The sequence below is a fragment of the Rhipicephalus microplus genome, chromosome 4 (assembly GCF_043290135.1).
Source record: "Rhipicephalus microplus isolate Deutch F79 chromosome 4, USDA_Rmic, whole genome shotgun sequence".
NCBI lineage: Eukaryota > Metazoa > Arthropoda > Arachnida > Ixodida > Ixodidae > Rhipicephalus > Rhipicephalus microplus.
The window spans coordinates 163,115,002-163,133,324 of record NC_134703.1 but is presented as its reverse complement, the minus strand read 5'-3'; the positions used below and the strand labels follow the sequence as shown (position 1 = coordinate 163,133,324).

The 18,323-nt window shown below is 43.9% G+C and overlaps 1 protein-coding gene across 1 annotated transcript in view; it reads left to right on the top strand.

The window, feature by feature from the left end:
- The window catches only part of LOC119171493 (zinc metalloproteinase/disintegrin-like), a 112,664-nt gene that overhangs the window by 41,867 nt on the left and 52,474 nt on the right, over positions 1-18,323 (top strand). Inside the window, exons 3-4 of the mRNA XM_075891999.1 lie at positions 2,684-2,730; positions 15,066-15,174. Of these exons, the coding sequence (XP_075748114.1) occupies positions 2,691-2,730; positions 15,066-15,174 (149 nt within the window). The 5' untranslated portion in view covers positions 2,684-2,690. The remainder of the gene's footprint in view (positions 1-2,683; positions 2,731-15,065; positions 15,175-18,323) is intronic.

The window sequence follows — 18,323 nt, the reverse complement described above, 5'->3', positions numbered from 1 at the left end:
CATTCTACCAGATCGGCATGGACATTTTGGGCCCACTACCTGCTTCTACTGCAGGGAACCGCTGGGTTATCGTCGCGACGGATTATCTGACCCGTTATGCCGAGACGAAAGCTATCCAGAGAGGTACAGCAGCAGAGGTGGCAATATTTTTTATCGAGAACATTGTACGTAGGCATGGTGCACCATCCGTCGTGATCACAGACAGAGGAGCCGCATTTATGGCAGCTCTTTTGGATGACGTCCTCATGCTGAGTGGAACAGCGCATCGTAAGACCACCGCCTACCACCCACAAACGAACGGGCTGACAGAGCGTCTAAACAAAACCATTGAAGACATGCTTTCGATGTACGTAGACGTTGAACACAAAAATTGGGATGAAATCTTGCCGTACATAACGTTTGCGTAATATACGGCAAAGCAAGAAACGACGCGCCTGACCCCGTTCAGCCTCGTTCATGGACGAGAAGTACGAACTATGTTAGATGCGATGCTACCGCACGAAGGTGACGGCATCGACCCATACGCTAACACGTTCACGGAACGCGCGGAAGAAGCTAGGCAACTTGCACGTTTACGGATCCGCCAGCAACAAGAGTACGATGCAGGCCGCTACAATGCTCACCGCAGAACAGTCGTCTATCAAACTGGCGACAAAGTATGGGTTTGGACACCCGTACGGAAACGAGGACTTTCCGAAAAGCTTTTAAGAAGATACTTCGGGCCTTACCGAGTGCTGCGACAACTGAGTGAGGTTACTTACGAAGTTGTTCCCGACAGTTCGTGTAGTACCAATCGTCGCCAGCACCATCCTGAACTCGTTCACGTAGTGCGCATGAAGCCTTACGTCAGCGAGTGATTGCGTGAGACTTTTCTTTGAAAAAAACTGTATTCTTGACTTTGCATCGGGTCGATGCTCTTTGAGAGGGAGGCAAATGACCCGTGTCTGCGTGTGAACGACAACGATGATGTGGGGATTTAGCAGACACCAAGTAGTGGGCCTCTGGCTTGACTCAACAAAAAAGAAGACAATCTTGCGGCTTAGCTGTTGAAAACACGCTGCTTTCGCTGCCTCAAGGCATACTTGTGCTTTGTTCGCGTTGTACAGCGACAATATATCACTACACAATAGCGCTATTTTTATGAAGACACAATTCACTTCCGTGTTGAAACTATTCCTACGACAAGGCGATCAGCAATGTTTCTTTCTATACACATGAGGGGAAAAACAAAACAAGTCAAAATTGCACTATTGATGCCACCCTAATTAAAGGGCACTGCTAAGCAGGTTTGCTTGTTTTTGATTCAATTTACTCTTCCTTTTTTCTCTTTTTTGTTTTTTGTTTTCTCTGTCACGGGACAATTTTTACTCATTTATTTTCTTCCTAATTTCTCACCTGCATTCTTTTTCTATATCTCTCTTTCTCATTTTTTTCCAATTTCGTTGCACGTTCACGCCTGCGTTACGCGAAGCGAAGCAAACGTAAGACCACCAGACTACCATTAAAGTTTTTGTTGATTCTGGCTGCAGAGGTAAATGAAAGAGGGTTTTCGCCGGCCTTTCACAATGTGGTTCCAATGTTGATCAGTGCACAGTCACTCGGGGTTCGTTGCAGTTAGGTACGAATATACAATAATTCGTTCAAAATGGCCTGGTAATATTGAAATTTGGGGGGCTTGGAAAAGAATAAATGTCAGGCATTGAAGCAGATCAGTTCGACCGTTTCATTTCAGAGAAGCCAGCCATATGCTTTTTGAGGGAAACTAAATGCCCTTTCTTCTATTCACGTTTCACTATATGGGCTGCAGGAAAAATTAATAAGAACTTACATTTTTCACTTTTGATGCCACGACAGCGGGAATAATGGGGAAAACTAGCTTTTCATAAATTGAGGAATCTCAACCAGACTTTATATATTTATGTAAGTATTTATGTAAGATTATGTATGAAAGTATTTATGTAAGACTTTATGCATTTATGTATATTTATGTGGCGTAGCTGCTATAGCCAATTGTCTATTCACATCCGTTTCGCGGTTCCGTCTATGCGGCTGCGACTGCGTATGCTGTATTCCATAATTAACTTGTGACTGACTTGGTCTGTTATTTCTCGACATGACAATAATCACAAGAGCTATTGCACGCAACTTAATTGAGTACTTCTTCAAAATTTTCTAAAATTTGAAAAAAAGAAACGTTATTTTTTCAGCATACAAAAGTAAAAATACAGCAAAGCATAACTGCACGTTGTGCCTGAAAGAAGTTTTTTTCATATTCTCTAGTTGTGCATCTTTTACATGTGAATTTTGAGTATTCTAAAAGCCTATTCACTTAATGTTTTCATTTGCTACATCGATGAAGCAACTAATCAGAATGAAGCGTGTAAATACAATACATTGCTAATCTATCAAATATGGCTTAACATTAAATACACATTTACGAAATAATCCATTTGTTTCAGGTGGGCTCGTTTACTAACAATAATAAATAAGTATGGCAGTACCTATATATTGCTCTAACGTTTTGGGAACAATTCGTTATGTGTTTAGTCTTCAACGCAATGAAATATAGGCGTTTTATTGCCTCAAACTATCAGATTGTGTGCTGCTTCACTTTTTACCCTAGCCAAAATAATCGTCCTGAGTGTGGTGGTGAATGCTTGTTTTGTATTTTGGTTTAATTCAGGAGAAAGATGTATTGCTTACCTGGTGGAAGAAAAGTACCGGCATTAGGTAAGGTGCCAAATTCCTCATTGTTGACTGGTACATCAAAGCATGAGGTTTTGAAGAATATGCATTTGTGTAGTGGGCAGAGCAAAAAACAAGGTCACAAAAAGTGCGACACCCTCCTTGTGTTATTTTCCTCAACAGAATATTTTCTTGTGTCATCTTTTTTTACACTGCCTCTTTCAAAAATATATAACCACCTCCCACTTTTCCTAATGTCCATTCTGCCATGATGTGTCAGGGTGCTTCAACTTCCTCTTATAAATTAGGGATACTACATAACAGCAGCAAAAGGAACTCAATTTTGGTATAATATACTCAACTTGTAGTACTCTTTAATAACAGATCCAAGACTCCCCACCCCGTTTATAGAACAATTTCTTACAAGTCCCTTGCTCCGGCCTTGGTTTTTCCAAAAAAACACATGACCAGTATTTGCTCATGCTTTTGTAGACGGGCATCTAGGCAGTGACCACTATATCATGGCCACCACCCTATCAATACAAAATCACGTTGACCTAAGCAGAAGATATGTATGACTGACGGTGTCTGATTCAGGGAGCGTCGACAGAAGCATCCCGAAGAATATTAGCGTACGGGCATTGACTTGAATCTCCTCCTACGACCTAAATAATTCATGCGCATGATCTATACCACAACTATAAATTTGAACAATAAGCTGTAACTTCTAGATCTGCGGCCGTTCTGGAGAAGGCTCAAGTGGCATTGCAAGATTGATTGATATGTGGGGTTTAACGTCCCAAAACCACCATATGAATATGAGAGACGCCGAGTGGAGGGCTCTAGAAATTTTGACCATTTCATGTTATTTAACGTGCACCCAAATCTGGAAACACGGGCCTACAATATTTTCGCCTCCATCGGAAATGTCCATTCTGCTGAAGAAAACGACAAGCCAGAAAAACCCTTCGCTACGCCATTCAAATTTTTACTTCTATTATGTGTATCACGTATTGGTAGGCCACCCGCGGCGTACTGTGGGCTTGCGCCACAGGAAGTTGACAATTTCTATCTACTCAGCAACGGCCATAGGCTACAGTGATGCTATAAATGTGAGCGCATTAAAGTTGAAGAAACGCTCTTAAGAACCGTTAAAATGAAAACTTGAAGAATGCAAGTCTGAATTCTTGCAAGATCATGGCCAAGATCTGTGTGAAAGTCAGGTAGAACCACGTCAAGCCGTGAAACTCTTTTGTAAAGACACCGGATTAACGTCCATTGTGGCCTCATAGTTCGCTTCGCTTTTGTAGCAGCTGGATAAATATTACGCTTGTGTTTCTATGATTTAGCAAGCTACGCTCCAACTGTTGTCGACCACGAAGGAACATGGTAATGAAAAGTACGTATCCTGAAAGTGCACTCCGCGCCTATAAGACTGACGTCTGTGCTCTCATGTGAAAACTGACGTTGCATTAGACCATAAGTTGCCATTTCAACGCCAATGTAGTCGGTGTTGCATTAGTTCACACTAGATGCGCCCAATCCCAACTGTAATAAGAACAAGTTGATCTACCACCAAACCCAACTAAAAGCCAAAACATGCAGCATATAGAATCACTGACTGGGTAGTCCACAGAAACCACTTCTCACTAGGCCTGCCAACCGCCTATTTTTAATCCTACACTGTTTTATACCCAGGTTCTGCAAGACTTCAATGACGCATTTTAGGCAGGGAAATTCACATAATTTGTGTTGAAAATTAGGAAGCGGAGCCTTAGTAGAGAACGTTGTCTTTATTAGACGCTGGATTAAAAACAGAAACAAAACTTCAGGCACGCTCCTGTCCGCTTCTTCATCTTCGCCGCTCTTCCAAAAGAATATTTAACAGCTATTGGCAGAAAACCTTCATGGGCTTCCTTTTTTAAGGCGATTCTCTCCGGGATATTGCAGCTTGTCTGGCATATTCGAGAAGATAGAACAGATGCATCGGTCTCTTTACCATGATGCCACCATAAGTGCACACCTGGCATGATCGAACATTGCCGTCCTTGCCCTGAAATGTTCTGTAACTTGTCCAATATTCCACAATTGTCTTGATGTGTTGAATTCAATAACGAATATGATGTCTCTTTTTAAAGTGATTCTTTGCTTGTATTTTCAGCCACATGACCTGAACGAAGCTCTTGAATGTACTTTCGTCTCCACCTGTTCCAAATACTATTTACCAGTTGCTCTCTCTGCCTCCATCTTTGTTGAAGAATGTCGTGTGACGACGAAGTTTCTTCTGATGGTGTGCTCACACGGTCTGCAGGAAGCATAGTCAGTCGTCGTCCTATGAGGAAAGGGCTTGGCGTAAGTGGGGTTTGTTCAGATGATTCTGCATACGCAAAAGTGATTGGTCGCGAATATATCTTAACGAGCTTACGGCGCGAAAAAAAAACACGAAAGAAGGACAAGCGCAAACCTTATAAACCTACTCGCCCAACAAGTCACTCTGCCGAATATATCCTTGCCTCAACATGAATGAGGATGGTAGAAAGTTCTTCATGAAAAAGAAAGGATTTCCCAGTGTTTTCTTCAATGCAGACTTCACAGGTCTATAACCGTTCCCTAAATACTCCCCACCAGAGAAGGGGGTCTGTTCGGTGATGAATTCGCAAACGATCATGTCACTGGCAAATAGCGACTTTATTTCTTGTGATTTAATAAACGCATCAGGTCACTGAATCTCCCTTGAGTCCTTTATGAAGGTCTTGGCATTGTCGGAATACATAACGCTGCAAATGCCTTATTGAGACACAAATTGTTTAAGTGAAAATCTGTCGTAACTAAGATTGTTGACGAGCTCCAAATGAACAGCTCTGACGACTGAACATGTGAAGATCAGTACATAGGTCGTTTTCGTATTATCTGCATTATATTTTTGGAGAAGAGTCGGCAAAATCTACAACACACACTTTGAAAAGTGGAGATAGGGTGACACAGTCTTCTGTTATAGGTGCGAAGGTCTACGAGTATGGCTTGCAGGAAAATTGCCGGCAGACTGTAAATCTATAAATATTTTTTTACCACCTGCCTGGCTCTCACAATCCAGAACCTTTCTCTCAGCTCCATCATGATTCAACCAAGTTCAGCGTGTAAAAGCCATTGATTTTCTTTGTTCTCTAGAAACTCTGTAAATGTGTCTGACGCAGAAAGCAGAATAGGGCGCTTGGATGTTTCGCAGAGGTTAGTGAACTGAATTCGACCTCTCGAGCGTAGAAGCCCTGATTCTTCGTGATAGGGACTGAACTGCTAAACTACAATGTTGATTCACCAGTTATCCTGTTCAAATACTTTGTTTTGAGTTCGACGCATTCAATAAATTTCTGCATCTTCTAATTCAGTTGTGGCTATAAGTCCTTTCTTTTTGGTGTCTGGGTGTCGGTAATTCCTGGCAAACTACTGTATCTATGCAGTTGTAGGTATCAGTAGTTTAAAAGAGCTGTAGTCATCGATGTTCACAATTGTAGGTTTTGGTCGTACAGCTGTTCTCAAACACAGTTTCTTCTTCTATGTCGAGTGTATCCTCACTGTAGCAGGACTCGTCGAATGTCGAGGCAGTGTGGAGAAAGTGTGGTCTTTTCCACCTAAGCGAGCTTTGTAAGAGCTGCTCAGCGGCGGCTTCTCTAGACAACAAATAGGCAGAATTTCGATCCCATGGGTAATGTATCCACATATTCACTTTCGTTAAGGAGAGTATCTCAGACACTTGGGTAGCTACGAAGTGTTTGCAGCGCTTTATTGAACTTTCTCGCGAATAAATCATCATTATAGAGTCTGTCCATATAACAGTTTCAAAGCCTGTTAAGTTTAGGCCACGTCTCACTGTTGCAATCAGTCAAGTTGCAAGAATCTCTCCCATGAGCATTACTCGTGAGACAGTCATCTGTTGTAGCGGTGCTACTTTCGACTTAGCTATCAGACATACAACTTTCACGGCCCCATTCAAGTCTCGCATCTGAAGGTAGAGCACGGTGCCGTACGCAGCTGGGCTTGCATTGTTAAAGGCATGTATGGCAACACAAAAATTGTTTTCCAGAAGAAATTTGCCAAAATGTGTCTAAACTTCTAAATGACTGAATTTTGGGAGGCCATTCATCCATTCTTTCTCTCCTTTAGAATAGACCCGGTAGGGATATATCTCAGATGTGTTTCTGTGCCACAGTCTTTGTAATATTAACTTCACCACCAGAACGTATGCCATCAGGAATGCGAATGGATCGTACGTGAGTGAGGCAAAGCTTCAGATCTGTTGCTTCGTAACCTTTGACTCACCTATTGATTCAAGCATCTTTTTCAGCGACGGCTTCAAAATGTGTTTGTTGGTATTCCAAACGAGTTCAAGAATATTCTTTTCGTTTTTTACATCGAACTGCATCGTCAAATATTGGCGGTTGTACTAGTTTTGTAATTGTTCATCTATTGTCGTCAACTTCGTTAAATTCATCCCCGCCTCTTTCAGAATACGGAAGCAGTCGCTAAGAAATGTTTATTTGTTAGCGACTGTAAGAACGCATACTCCAGGCTCGGGTAAAACCTGGAATAGAGTGACATCAGTCAAACGTAAGTTCCGGTCTTTCATCCTTTCAGGCGCATTTGTCTCTGTTAACGCTGACAGGTAACTGCATACTTGTGGGACTTCTATAGCTTCAAGTTCAATCAAGTTTGAGCCATACTGGCTATGCAGCCTCACTCGTACTCTCCGAGAAGATTTCCAAGGTGCGGAAATATTTCAAAACACAGCGATTGGCAGCTGTTTTTCGGATAACACGGTGGCTTTCAGCTTTCCTGACAACTTTTCTGTGATGAGGCTGCATCGAATACCGCCATCCAATAACATTTTTAAAAGCATTTCCTTCCAGTGCCTTGAGCACAAATTTCCGCAATCTCCAGGAGTACTGTGCTATTTAGAGCGTCCACAGACGCACTGGAGACAGTAGTCTGCGTTTTGTTTTTTTTAGGGGCGAAGCTCTCTATAGCGACACCCGTTCGTCCGTCGTAGCCGTTGTAGTATGTAGCAAGTACAACACTTTCACCTCCAAGGTGGTGCCGGTGAGAGATTTCTTCTGTGCGTTGTTGAACAATAAAACATAGTACTCAATGTACATGCCAACGGCTGCTAAAGGGGACTGAGAGACAGGAGCATTCGGCTTTTAGTTAACGCGCACGCTGCGATTCTAATTAGCAGCCATTGGCGTGTACGTTGCGCACTATTGACAAGAAAGGGTTGCTACGGTATACTCGCTGGGTGTAACCTTCTTAGTTTTAGGCAGTTTTTGCGAGCGTTGAGCCACAGTGCCATGAATACAATGAACTAGTATATACCATTAACTCGGAGTGGTTAAAGGGGGGAAGTAGATACGAAGCGCAAGCCGTAAGAAAGTAAACGCCGGATTCTCCAGTCTCTCATTTCCCATTAGTAGCCATTGGCATGTACATTGAGCACTATCTGACAGGAAAAGGTTGCTACGTTATACTCGCAGGACGTAACCGTCTTCGTTTTAGAAAGGTTTAGCGAACGTTGGGCCGCAGTGCCATGAATACAGTGAACTAGTATATACCATGATGTCGAGGTGGTTATAGGTGGGAATCAGACACGAAGCGCAAGCCGTAAGAAAGTGTGCGTGTGCCACCTCTAGTTCAGTCCTTGGAATGTCCACTGGATGGCAGTGCTTCTATACGGGGAATACATAATAAAAAGATGTGAGGTGGTGGTACTTGGAGCGTTGAATAGATGGACGAACGGACACACAGACAGATGCATGGATGGACGCATGAAAGGACGCAGGGGCGGATGCATGGACGAACGCAGGGACGGACGCACGAACAGGTGAACGCACTGACGGGCGGATGGACGCATGGGCGATCACACAGACGGACGCATTGACGGACGGAAGCAAGAACGAAAGGCCGGACGAATGCTTCGCCCCACTCTTCATCATTCACTCCGTGGGTATGGTGCCAATTTTTTCTGTACACTTTGGGTCGCACATAGAAGTGAAGTGCCTCCTCTTGTACTTTACGCAACTCAACCTCTTCCAGCTTTTGCATTCCTTCGCTCTGTGAAACAGTCGTGCACACCGGAAGCAACATCCCAATTTGCGCCGCTTCTCTTTTTTCTCGTCTAGCGTTAGCTCAGCTGGGCAGTCATCCCCCGCGTGATCTTTATCATCGCAGAACATACCACTCTCTAGAGAGTGTTTGACGGTTAATATAGACGCTGAACCTCAGTTACCCTTCTTTAATTTAGGGTTGCCAGTTAGAGATTGCTCACGGTGATCAAGCGTCATTAGCACTGCCTGTTCTTGGATTCTCAATTTCAGGCTACAGAACTCTAGAAGAACACATAATTCATCTAGTTGTCCTGTAGTGCCACTTCCATTTTTTCAGAAAACAAGGCGTGCTCAGTATAACGACGTACCGTTTATTGTGGGGAATTCTGTATTATTGCAGTTTCGAGAAACACTCCATACTCTCTCTCTTCAACACCAAGGTTACGAAAGGATCTCACGCAAGCTTGCACCTCTTCATACAGCCTTTGAAGCCCTTCACTATATTCGTATGAGCGTGCTTCACGTAGGTTGAGAAGCTGGTGCATGTGATCATTCACAAATTTATGGCAAAATATTTCTTGAAAAAGATCGATAGCAGAGATATAACTTTTGGTGGTAGTAGCCCGGCCAAAAATGACACGTTCTGTTTTACCCGACAAGTAGCTCCGGAGATATTTCACTTTGGCTACATCAGCGTGGTGTCCGTTTTTTGTAATTAGTTGTGTCCAATCACTCTCAGAGTTCAGGCAATTCAATGAGGTCACGAAAAAACGTCGGTATATCAAGCTTAGGAAGCTTATTCTGTGCACAGGTGGAGGAGAGTGATGATGAGAAGCGTGCCTAGCTATACGTTGAGGGGCTGATGAAATACGTTCGGCACGGAACTTCGCTAGAAAGGTAGAGTCTTGGTATAGCCCAATGATTTGAATCTCATCCTCAAGGTAATCCTCAACAACATACTCCTCTATCTGGCTGTCAAGTTTCGTTAACAGAGCCTCCTTCATCTTAAACAGGTGAAGACGATCACTTAGCTCACCGGTCAGCGTTGGTTCCGTCAGTCGTCATGTCGTTGATGATCCTGGTGACCACCGCTCGAACCATCGTGTGTTTCTGTCGTAGCCTTTCATGTCGTCACGTTGGTAATCAGAGTCTCATGATGATGTGGATTGTTCGCTCGTCGCCCGGGGTCACCACGTTGCTCACGTCGAGCAGCCGCCCTCTTCAGAGAGCTCGCCTCGTCGTTAGGGGTATTCAACTGCTCGTTGTGATTCTGGTCAAGGCACTATGATGCTGAAAACCAGGAAGCGGAGCCATAATAAAAATGCCTTCTTTATTATACTTTGGGTTACAAATTAAAAACAAAATGAAATTTGGGCATGCATTCTGGGCACGATCAGGTCCTCTTTCATCGTCGCCGCTCTTAGGAAATAATATTTTACAGTTAGATTACAAATAAGCAAGAAATACGACCATTACCCGCTATGCGGAACCTTGTGAATATTTGAGGCAGTGGAGCTAACACTTCACCTACACGACGGTAGCGTTGACAGTGGCCTTCAAGGCGGTGTTGCTGTGGCGAGAAACCTGGGGAGGGGCAAAGCACGCACTGATGTGGATGGGTGTGTTCTGGTAATGCGCATTGTGCTCTGGTAATGCGCAGTGAGAGGCAGAAGTCTGATTAAATCATATACCCGCGAGCCACCTTTACTTAACGTGAACGCTACTGATGTTTATTGTGCAACAAAACACCGGAGAAATCTCCCACGAGCATTACGTTAGAGCTCAAGATTCAGTGCCTGTATATCGTGGGTGGGCAGTTAACGCTTGTGCAGGACGAGGAGCCAGTTTTTTTTCATTTAGGAAGCTCGCTAGCAGAAGCTCCCTGCGTCGGCGTTGCGAGATGGAGAGGAGAGAGACGAGAGAGTTTTAGTGCTGTGTACCCAAGCGGCTGGCGTACCCAGGACGTTGGGGCGGCGGAGTTGCGCATGCGCGAAACCCCAAACAGATGCGTCGCAAGATCGCTGGGGCACTGGGGCCATGCGTCCGCGCGGCCATAAACAACGGTGCCACCGCTGGCCTCCTAGCGGAGATAAGCTGCCCTGGCGCACATGCTGGCACATCATGTTACCCGTGACGTCACCCACGTTTATGGCGAGCAAAGCCGAGGCTGGCCAGAGGCACCACTTTGACTTTCAAGCTTTAAGCGCAAATAATATAGTGGCTAGCCACTATACAAATAGCTTGGCACAAAGGCACCAAATCTCGGACAGCATGAATCGGACGCCTTGTAAGGTCCACCTTCGCAGGAACTCACAGTATCCGCACTGCGGATACTCTAGCCGTCGAGTTAAAATAGGCCAAAGTGCGAGTACCAATAGCGATTACATTGTTTCAGCCAGAATACCAAAGATAGAAAGGCCTGGAACATAGAAACTAAAAATATGCCATACCCCTCGACCACCTGACTAGGTGGCGCCATCTAGCGCGGTCTTAGTAAACCAGACAATCACAACATTGTTATTTCAGAAACATTGTACATTGTACGTCTGGTGCGAAAACCGCGCAGTGGCGTTATTACAAATTAGTAACCTTTTTATTCATTTTCACGTCAAAAACATTACGCGTAAGCCAACGTATTCACGACTGTGGTTTCACGAAGTGTCACAAGATGTCGACACTAATGTTACAGCAACCTCGTATTTTCATTTTTTCGCGATAAGAAAGTCTCGGGAATTTTGCCGTAACGGTGATTTATTCCTATGTAAGTTAAATGCAGTTTAAATGCAGTTGGCGTCACGATTTATGGTTTGCGAAAACATAAAGGCATATTGTTTGCGTATGATCAGCTCAAAACGTTGGAAAAGGCACGTTCCGGAAGGACGGTAAACGCAAACTGGTATCTGGTAACACGTTAACGTAAAGAAGTATAAGTACAAGCTAAAAGTTACACAGAGTTACACGTTACACCGTTGCTCTGTCGTCGCGCTTGTCGGACTACGACAGGCTGTCTGGATTGCTTGGCATCGACAATGCCGGCATCAGTAGCAAGTGTGGCGCATATGAATAAGTTTTTTTTGTATTGATAACTGTCATATTATATAAAAAAGATTTATTGAAATTCGGGTACTTCATGACACTATGTAAGTTTAATTTAGCATTTTATATCGTAAACATAAATAAATACTACGCGATAATTAAGACGCTATGGAGCTGTGAGCGCGTGTGACCTTCGAGCGGCTTGCGTTTGCGTGTGCGCCTCTATAAGGTATTCCAGTTGGGTATGGGTTGGGTACGCAACGCCGCGCGCCTCCAAACGCGCAACGCCCCACGAGCTTGTGTACCCAGCACTGAAACTGCCAACAGTGAGAAAAAAGACGCAACTGGGACGGCTGCCTAGCAGAGAGAGATGGGGAGCGAGCGTAGGCTAGCAGACATTGCCTCCGTCAGCATTGCGAGGCGAGAGAGGCGGGTGTTTAGGAAAGCAGAGAGACGGGAAGGGATGCACCTATGCGTTGGGGGTATAAGTGCCACTGAGAGAGATCCTGTAATAGAGGGGAAGAGAGCAGCGGCTAGCAGCGCTGCCTTCGTCGGCCTTGCGAGGCGAGAGAGGGGGAGAGCGTCGAAAAGGAGAAGCGTGGCGGGCGCGCATGTGCAGTAAGAGTGGTAACGCCACTGGATCAAGCTCGACCATTAGCTATTGCGTATTTTAATTTTTCTGCCACCTAAAGTCGTGTCAGTGACTTCTTCCATGACAGCTGCAGCCACGCACGCGACACAAGCTGTGTCACAGTGGCATGCTCCGGAGGCTGACAAGCACGCCTTTCATATGTGTCCCTACCCTCTCCGAGTGCTCGTGGTCGGCGGTCAAGAAAATCATTATGAACATGAAAACGGCGATTAGCTCCCACAAAGTGCCGTATCTACTTGTCCGTCTTATGCGGTACGTCTCCAAAGAAAGTCGAATTATGTCAACGCTTTAACACAACCTGAGGCGGCGACCTCAGTTCAAGCATCGGCCTCGTTCATAGCATTCATCTGTACAAAAAAAGTCCTGCCGTCTTTACGAAGTGAAGGAATATGGAAGAGTTGCTCAGAAATGACCGGTAGGACCCGTGAATCCTCCGTGAAAGTCCAGTACCTTCATATAAAGAAGTGGCGAGTTGTTATAGGCTGATTGTGTATACAACTATATACACAATGTTTTATTATTCACATATCAATGCAATATATACGTCTATATATGTACTAACTGTAATCATTTGCTAGTTGAAGCAATTATATACAACCACTTCATAACTGATTGCTCAGCCATGGGCGGCGTTGTCCTTTGAAGATCATAATTATGTTATCGTTGAAATTTGTGGCGAGGGGATCTTGAAGTAGAGACTGCAGTTGAGGGTTAGAGGAGGCAATGTCAATACAGGTCTCGACTCAAGGTTCTCTTCCAACCGCTTGCGTGCCGCCTCTGCTTCGCGGGCTCACATTTTGTTCTCCACCTGTGGACGAGCCTTCACAGCACAAAGTGCACATAATGCCTTACAGATGTGGAGAGGGTACCTCGCCTATCAGCAGAATGACGAATGGCATATCGGCATAATGGGTGCTTTATTACTTCATGAAAGTTACGAAGGGTGAGTAGAGGATACATATTATTTTAGGGTACACACCAAGAGAAGATTACCTTGCTGAGTCAGCGATCAGCTCTCGAATTTTACTAGTCACACTACCACTTATTATCTAGCTGATACACTGCAATGATTCAACTTTCAGAAGAATTTCATACAACGATTCCACCACAGATATTCAACAAATACTATTATTTCTCCCCCCCCCTCCCTTTTTTTTCTTTTTTTTTCTGACATTGCGCCAAATTAATTTCACAGTAAAAACACAGTAATCATATTCCCCTAATCTAGAAAATCTATAGGTATTTACTTGCATTAACCACCGGCTTCTTGGCCAATCCCCCTTAGTGGGTGAGAGCCACAAAAGAAAGGAACAAGCAAGCAAGCAAGCAAGGCTTGCCGTGAGCATAAGAAGCATGGGGAGCAAGTTCCTAATAGATCTGCGACGCGCGCCTTCTTCACTTTCCCTGCTTATGCTGACCGACACAAAATTGTGGCTGGCCTATAGAGAAGACACAAGCTTTCTGTTTCTCTCTACCCTTGTCGTAGTTCTCAACTATAGCAGGACTAGTTCTGCATTTAGCCAGCGACGCTAATCGAGCTGTCACGCAGCTTGCTGTGATTAATCCCTCATTCTTTACTATAACATCTGCCACAAGTCTTTGCTAAGTCATTGATTAAAGACGTCAGTTATTGGTATTAGGATGTACCACCAAGTGCGAACTTAGGTGCGTCGGCGTTAAAACACCAATGTGTTGTGAAAACTCTCTCATGTAATTGTAAAGCAATCGTGCAATCGTTTTTAAATGCACAAATTTTAGTTTTGTCCGATACCAATGTCTGTGACGGATAGAATAACGATAACTTTTTATGCCATGACTCGTGAATGATGTTTGTCTTTTACTGATGTCCACCACTTTCATAATTCTACAAGATAGATAGGTAGGTAGGTAGATAGATAGATAGAGAGATAGATAGATAAATAGATAAATAGATAGATAGAATTAAAAGCTTTTAGGCGTGCCTTTCTGTATGTCCTTTTTTATTCGCAATTTAGCCAAAATAAACAATATTCGGCATCATTGAAACGGGGAGTCATTCCCATATAAAGGTGCTAAGATACGAAAAACACTGTGTATTTGGAGAAAACCTTCTTTTTTAAATATTTCCTTAAGCACTTTTTAAAAGGTCTTGTTTTTAACAGCGCAACTTAGCTATAGTATTTTACTTATGCGGCAATAAACAAGTGATATCAACCATTGCGAACCGTTTTAGCCCTTACGATTCAGCGTAAGACAACAAACTTAGGTAGAGCGAAGCTACCATTAGTTATATTACAAATGCGTTCCGTGTCTGTTGCCTACTGAAAAAATCACAATAATGCAAAAGAAACAGGTTATATTAAATGTGTAGAGGGCAGCCTTTTTTTTACGTCGGAACAAATATCACCGAATAGCCACAGTCTTCAGGGGCTGAGAACAGAGGGAAGATATGCCGGAAAAAATATTAATGAGGGTAGTGTCATGTTATTTCTCTGGACTTGTCTGTTTAGCTAAGTAGCCACTTCATACGAACAGTTTATTTCGCATGCGTGAAAAGAAAAGCAACATGGAAGCGTGAATCACTAATTTTCAACATCTTCCCGTGAAATGAAAACCAGGTATATCCACAAGAGAAGGGGCCTGCACAAGGAGAAATATTATTTTTATCGTGCATAACGACCATCCTCACTCCGGACCTTTTGCAGCTGCTCATGAGCTCGGACACATGTAAGCTTTAGAAAAACTTCCACCTGAAGGAACTTGTGTGTGCATTGTAAAACATTTTAAAGTGCAAAGCAGCAAACACCATCGGAAGCATGAACATTTATTCGTCTCCATGATATGCATGGTGCATTATATATATATTGTGGGCATTCGTGATGCGCTTCTTCTTATATATGCATTGTCATAATCATCATCATCATCCGTCTGGGTCTCTGTGCTCACTTTCATTGCGTCTCTCCACAATCATGTGCGCGCTCTGTCACAGACTGCCTGTTCGCTGAGCGCTTGGGCTGAATAAACGCTATCTCCACCAAGACGTAGATGATTATATATATATATATATATATATATATATATATATATATATATATATATATATATATATATATATATATATATATATAGAGAGAGAGAGAGAGAGAGAGAGAGAGAGAGAGAGAGAGAGAGCTGAGCTGTGTGTTAGGAGACCTCTTTGACAGCAGACCCATTTGAGAGTAGAGCTATGTGTTAGAGAGAAGAGCTCGGCTCTTCGCGTCTCTGTCGGCCCCAGTGCCGAATTCTTAACGCCTCTGTATATATGCTGTACATAAACCTTGTTTAACTCACCGTCGTCTTGTCCGCTCGTCTATCAGCTCTGCGCAGAAGCAGTCACGGGCTGAGAAACCTACGCTACCAAACGGCCGGTGACCTTCCCGGTGGAATTCGAAGTAGTGGCGCCTTCGGGACCGTGTTGGCATCGCCGTCTTTCGTAACAGTGGTTGCAGCGGTGAAATTTCGAGGCGCCCTTCGTAACGTCGTCGGAGGCGCGCGTCGCAACATATGTATCTATATATATATACGCCTGTGTGTGTGTGTGTGTGTGATTTGAAACAAATTTCTGTAGGTCTGGTGCACATATAGTAAATTAATTAAAGGGGCACGATTACGACAATTGGATCAATTTTTCTGTTATTTTTTTACTTTTCGGCGGCGGTTTCGAGACCTTGGGCAGATTGAGCAGGTCATGCTAAGGTCGATACGTATAAAGGTAAAAATATGTATGTCCAACATAACTCTCAAAGGTTCCGTCGTTTGCTAGGGTTTTAGTGCTGTAAATATGCGTCTGTTCGCGTCTATGCTTTTCAAAAAGTAGCCTTGCAAGGATGCTTGCTCACAAGTAACTCTTTTGGTTGCAGTGATAGCTCTCATTCAACACCACACGTACTCCCAATACAAGCGAGCTAAAATGTCCTTGACTCAACCTGTCTCCTCTGAAATAGAATGAAAAAAACAAAACAGCACGGTCACGTGACTAAAACCCTCTCGTTCAGCCCCTTGAAAATTCAAAGAAGAGCGGAAAATATTGTCCCTTATTAATTATTACAGCGAGAATACTCTCAAATAATAATTATAAGGTATGAGTTCCTTTTCACGGAGCAACAAAGGAAGTAAAGTTTTTGCTCAATCTTCGCCGTATATACGCCCTGCCGGGGGCGTTTTTAAAGACGATAATCCTTTTCTAGCACTTCGACGCAAAACTTTTGGTCTGTCTTTTTGTCTGTGGGTATGTCTGCACATAAGAAATTCATTGTTCACCAAAGTTATATGACACAGGTTCCACACACAAAACGGTTTCGTGTTCAAGTGGCCTTTAATTACAAGGAGGTTGGCTCCACGGCAGTCTCAATATTTTTTCACATTATTACCAGCAAGATTTTGAGAACACTTACCACAAATTATTGAGGTGAGTCTTATATGATTCGTAATCTCTGTATTGAAGAACAGGTAAGCACAACCCTGCCGTGGAAAATTTTATTACAGGCACAGGACCAACGCTTCGGGGAATTTTTCCTCACCAAGGAGGAACAATTGAGTTTCCAAATGGTTGGTTACAATGTTGTACAATCGCACCATCATCGGCCATTGGCTCTTACGGGCCCTTCCCTAGTTTACTACTATGCTTCCGTTTTCCCCCCAAGGAAAACATTCCGGCCGTCAGCGCTAGACCTGCCAGCGCACTATACAGGCACCTACTCCTTTTTGTGACCAGCGCTATACCTAATGGGTGGTACGCCCCGCCCAGGAGGGACCAGAATGTCTTGACCACACGGCAAGTTAGCAATGCGTGTTTATTACCATCATGCCCTCTGCAGTGCGCGCACTGCTCCAAGCAGACCATATGCCACATCATGTCCGCCATAGACGCACCACTTAAAATGCCACACCACATGCTGAATACTGCCTGGTAGCCAGCTAGGGGTCAGCAATACCAATAGAATCCCAAGGTTCTTAGCCTCGCAGCCATATTTCGCCTGTAACTCCTGTGCCAACTCTGTGTTGCAAATCTCCAGGAGCTGAGTATCCAAGTTCAGGGTGGCTATTCTTCTATAAATATCTATGACATGCCTATAGAAGGATTTCGGATTCAGCGCTTTGGGTTCTGGGGGCTGTGTCTGCAAAAACAGGCGGATGTGCACTACTGGGAAGTGCGTCACACGATTTTTGGAGGGGTGCTGATCTGGTAGCTGTAACACCCTGAGGGTCGTCTTCAACGGAAAGGTATCTGCCTAAACGACAGCCAAAGGGATGTTCCAGCCGCCCTTCACACGAGGCTAGGCTAACTTTTCATAATTGACAAGGGAAGATTTTGCATTCTAAACGAATATGACAAGCTGTGATTTGACCTTGCGTGCAACTTGATAAGGCATCTCTAGGGAATTGGACAACAACCATAGGCGACGAGTGAAGGCGCTCAAGAGTAAATAACGGCGTATCTGTTACGGAATTTAAGCCAGAGGGCCCTGTTGATCTGAAGTTTCAGCCCCTTTCTCTCTTCCCAACTCTTTCTGGTCGCGCCGTTGGCCTGAAAGCTCACACCTAAAATGTATATTTTACTTACGACGGAAACGCCGTGCGGGCATGTTAACGGTGACGTGTGAAGACAATGTTATTTACACTTGTGTATATTAGGTTTCACTTCGGAGAGCTCAGTGTATACTAAAAAAACCTTGAAAGCAGCTGCGAGGCTGACCTCGTCTCTACGATATATCGTTATGTGAGCTGCGTAAGCAGCTACTTTAAGGGTACCACTACCGGGGGTTTGCAACCCAAGGACAGTCTGGTGTTTTTCAGTCTGAATCAAGAAATGTTCTATCCTTTACGCTAGTAACATG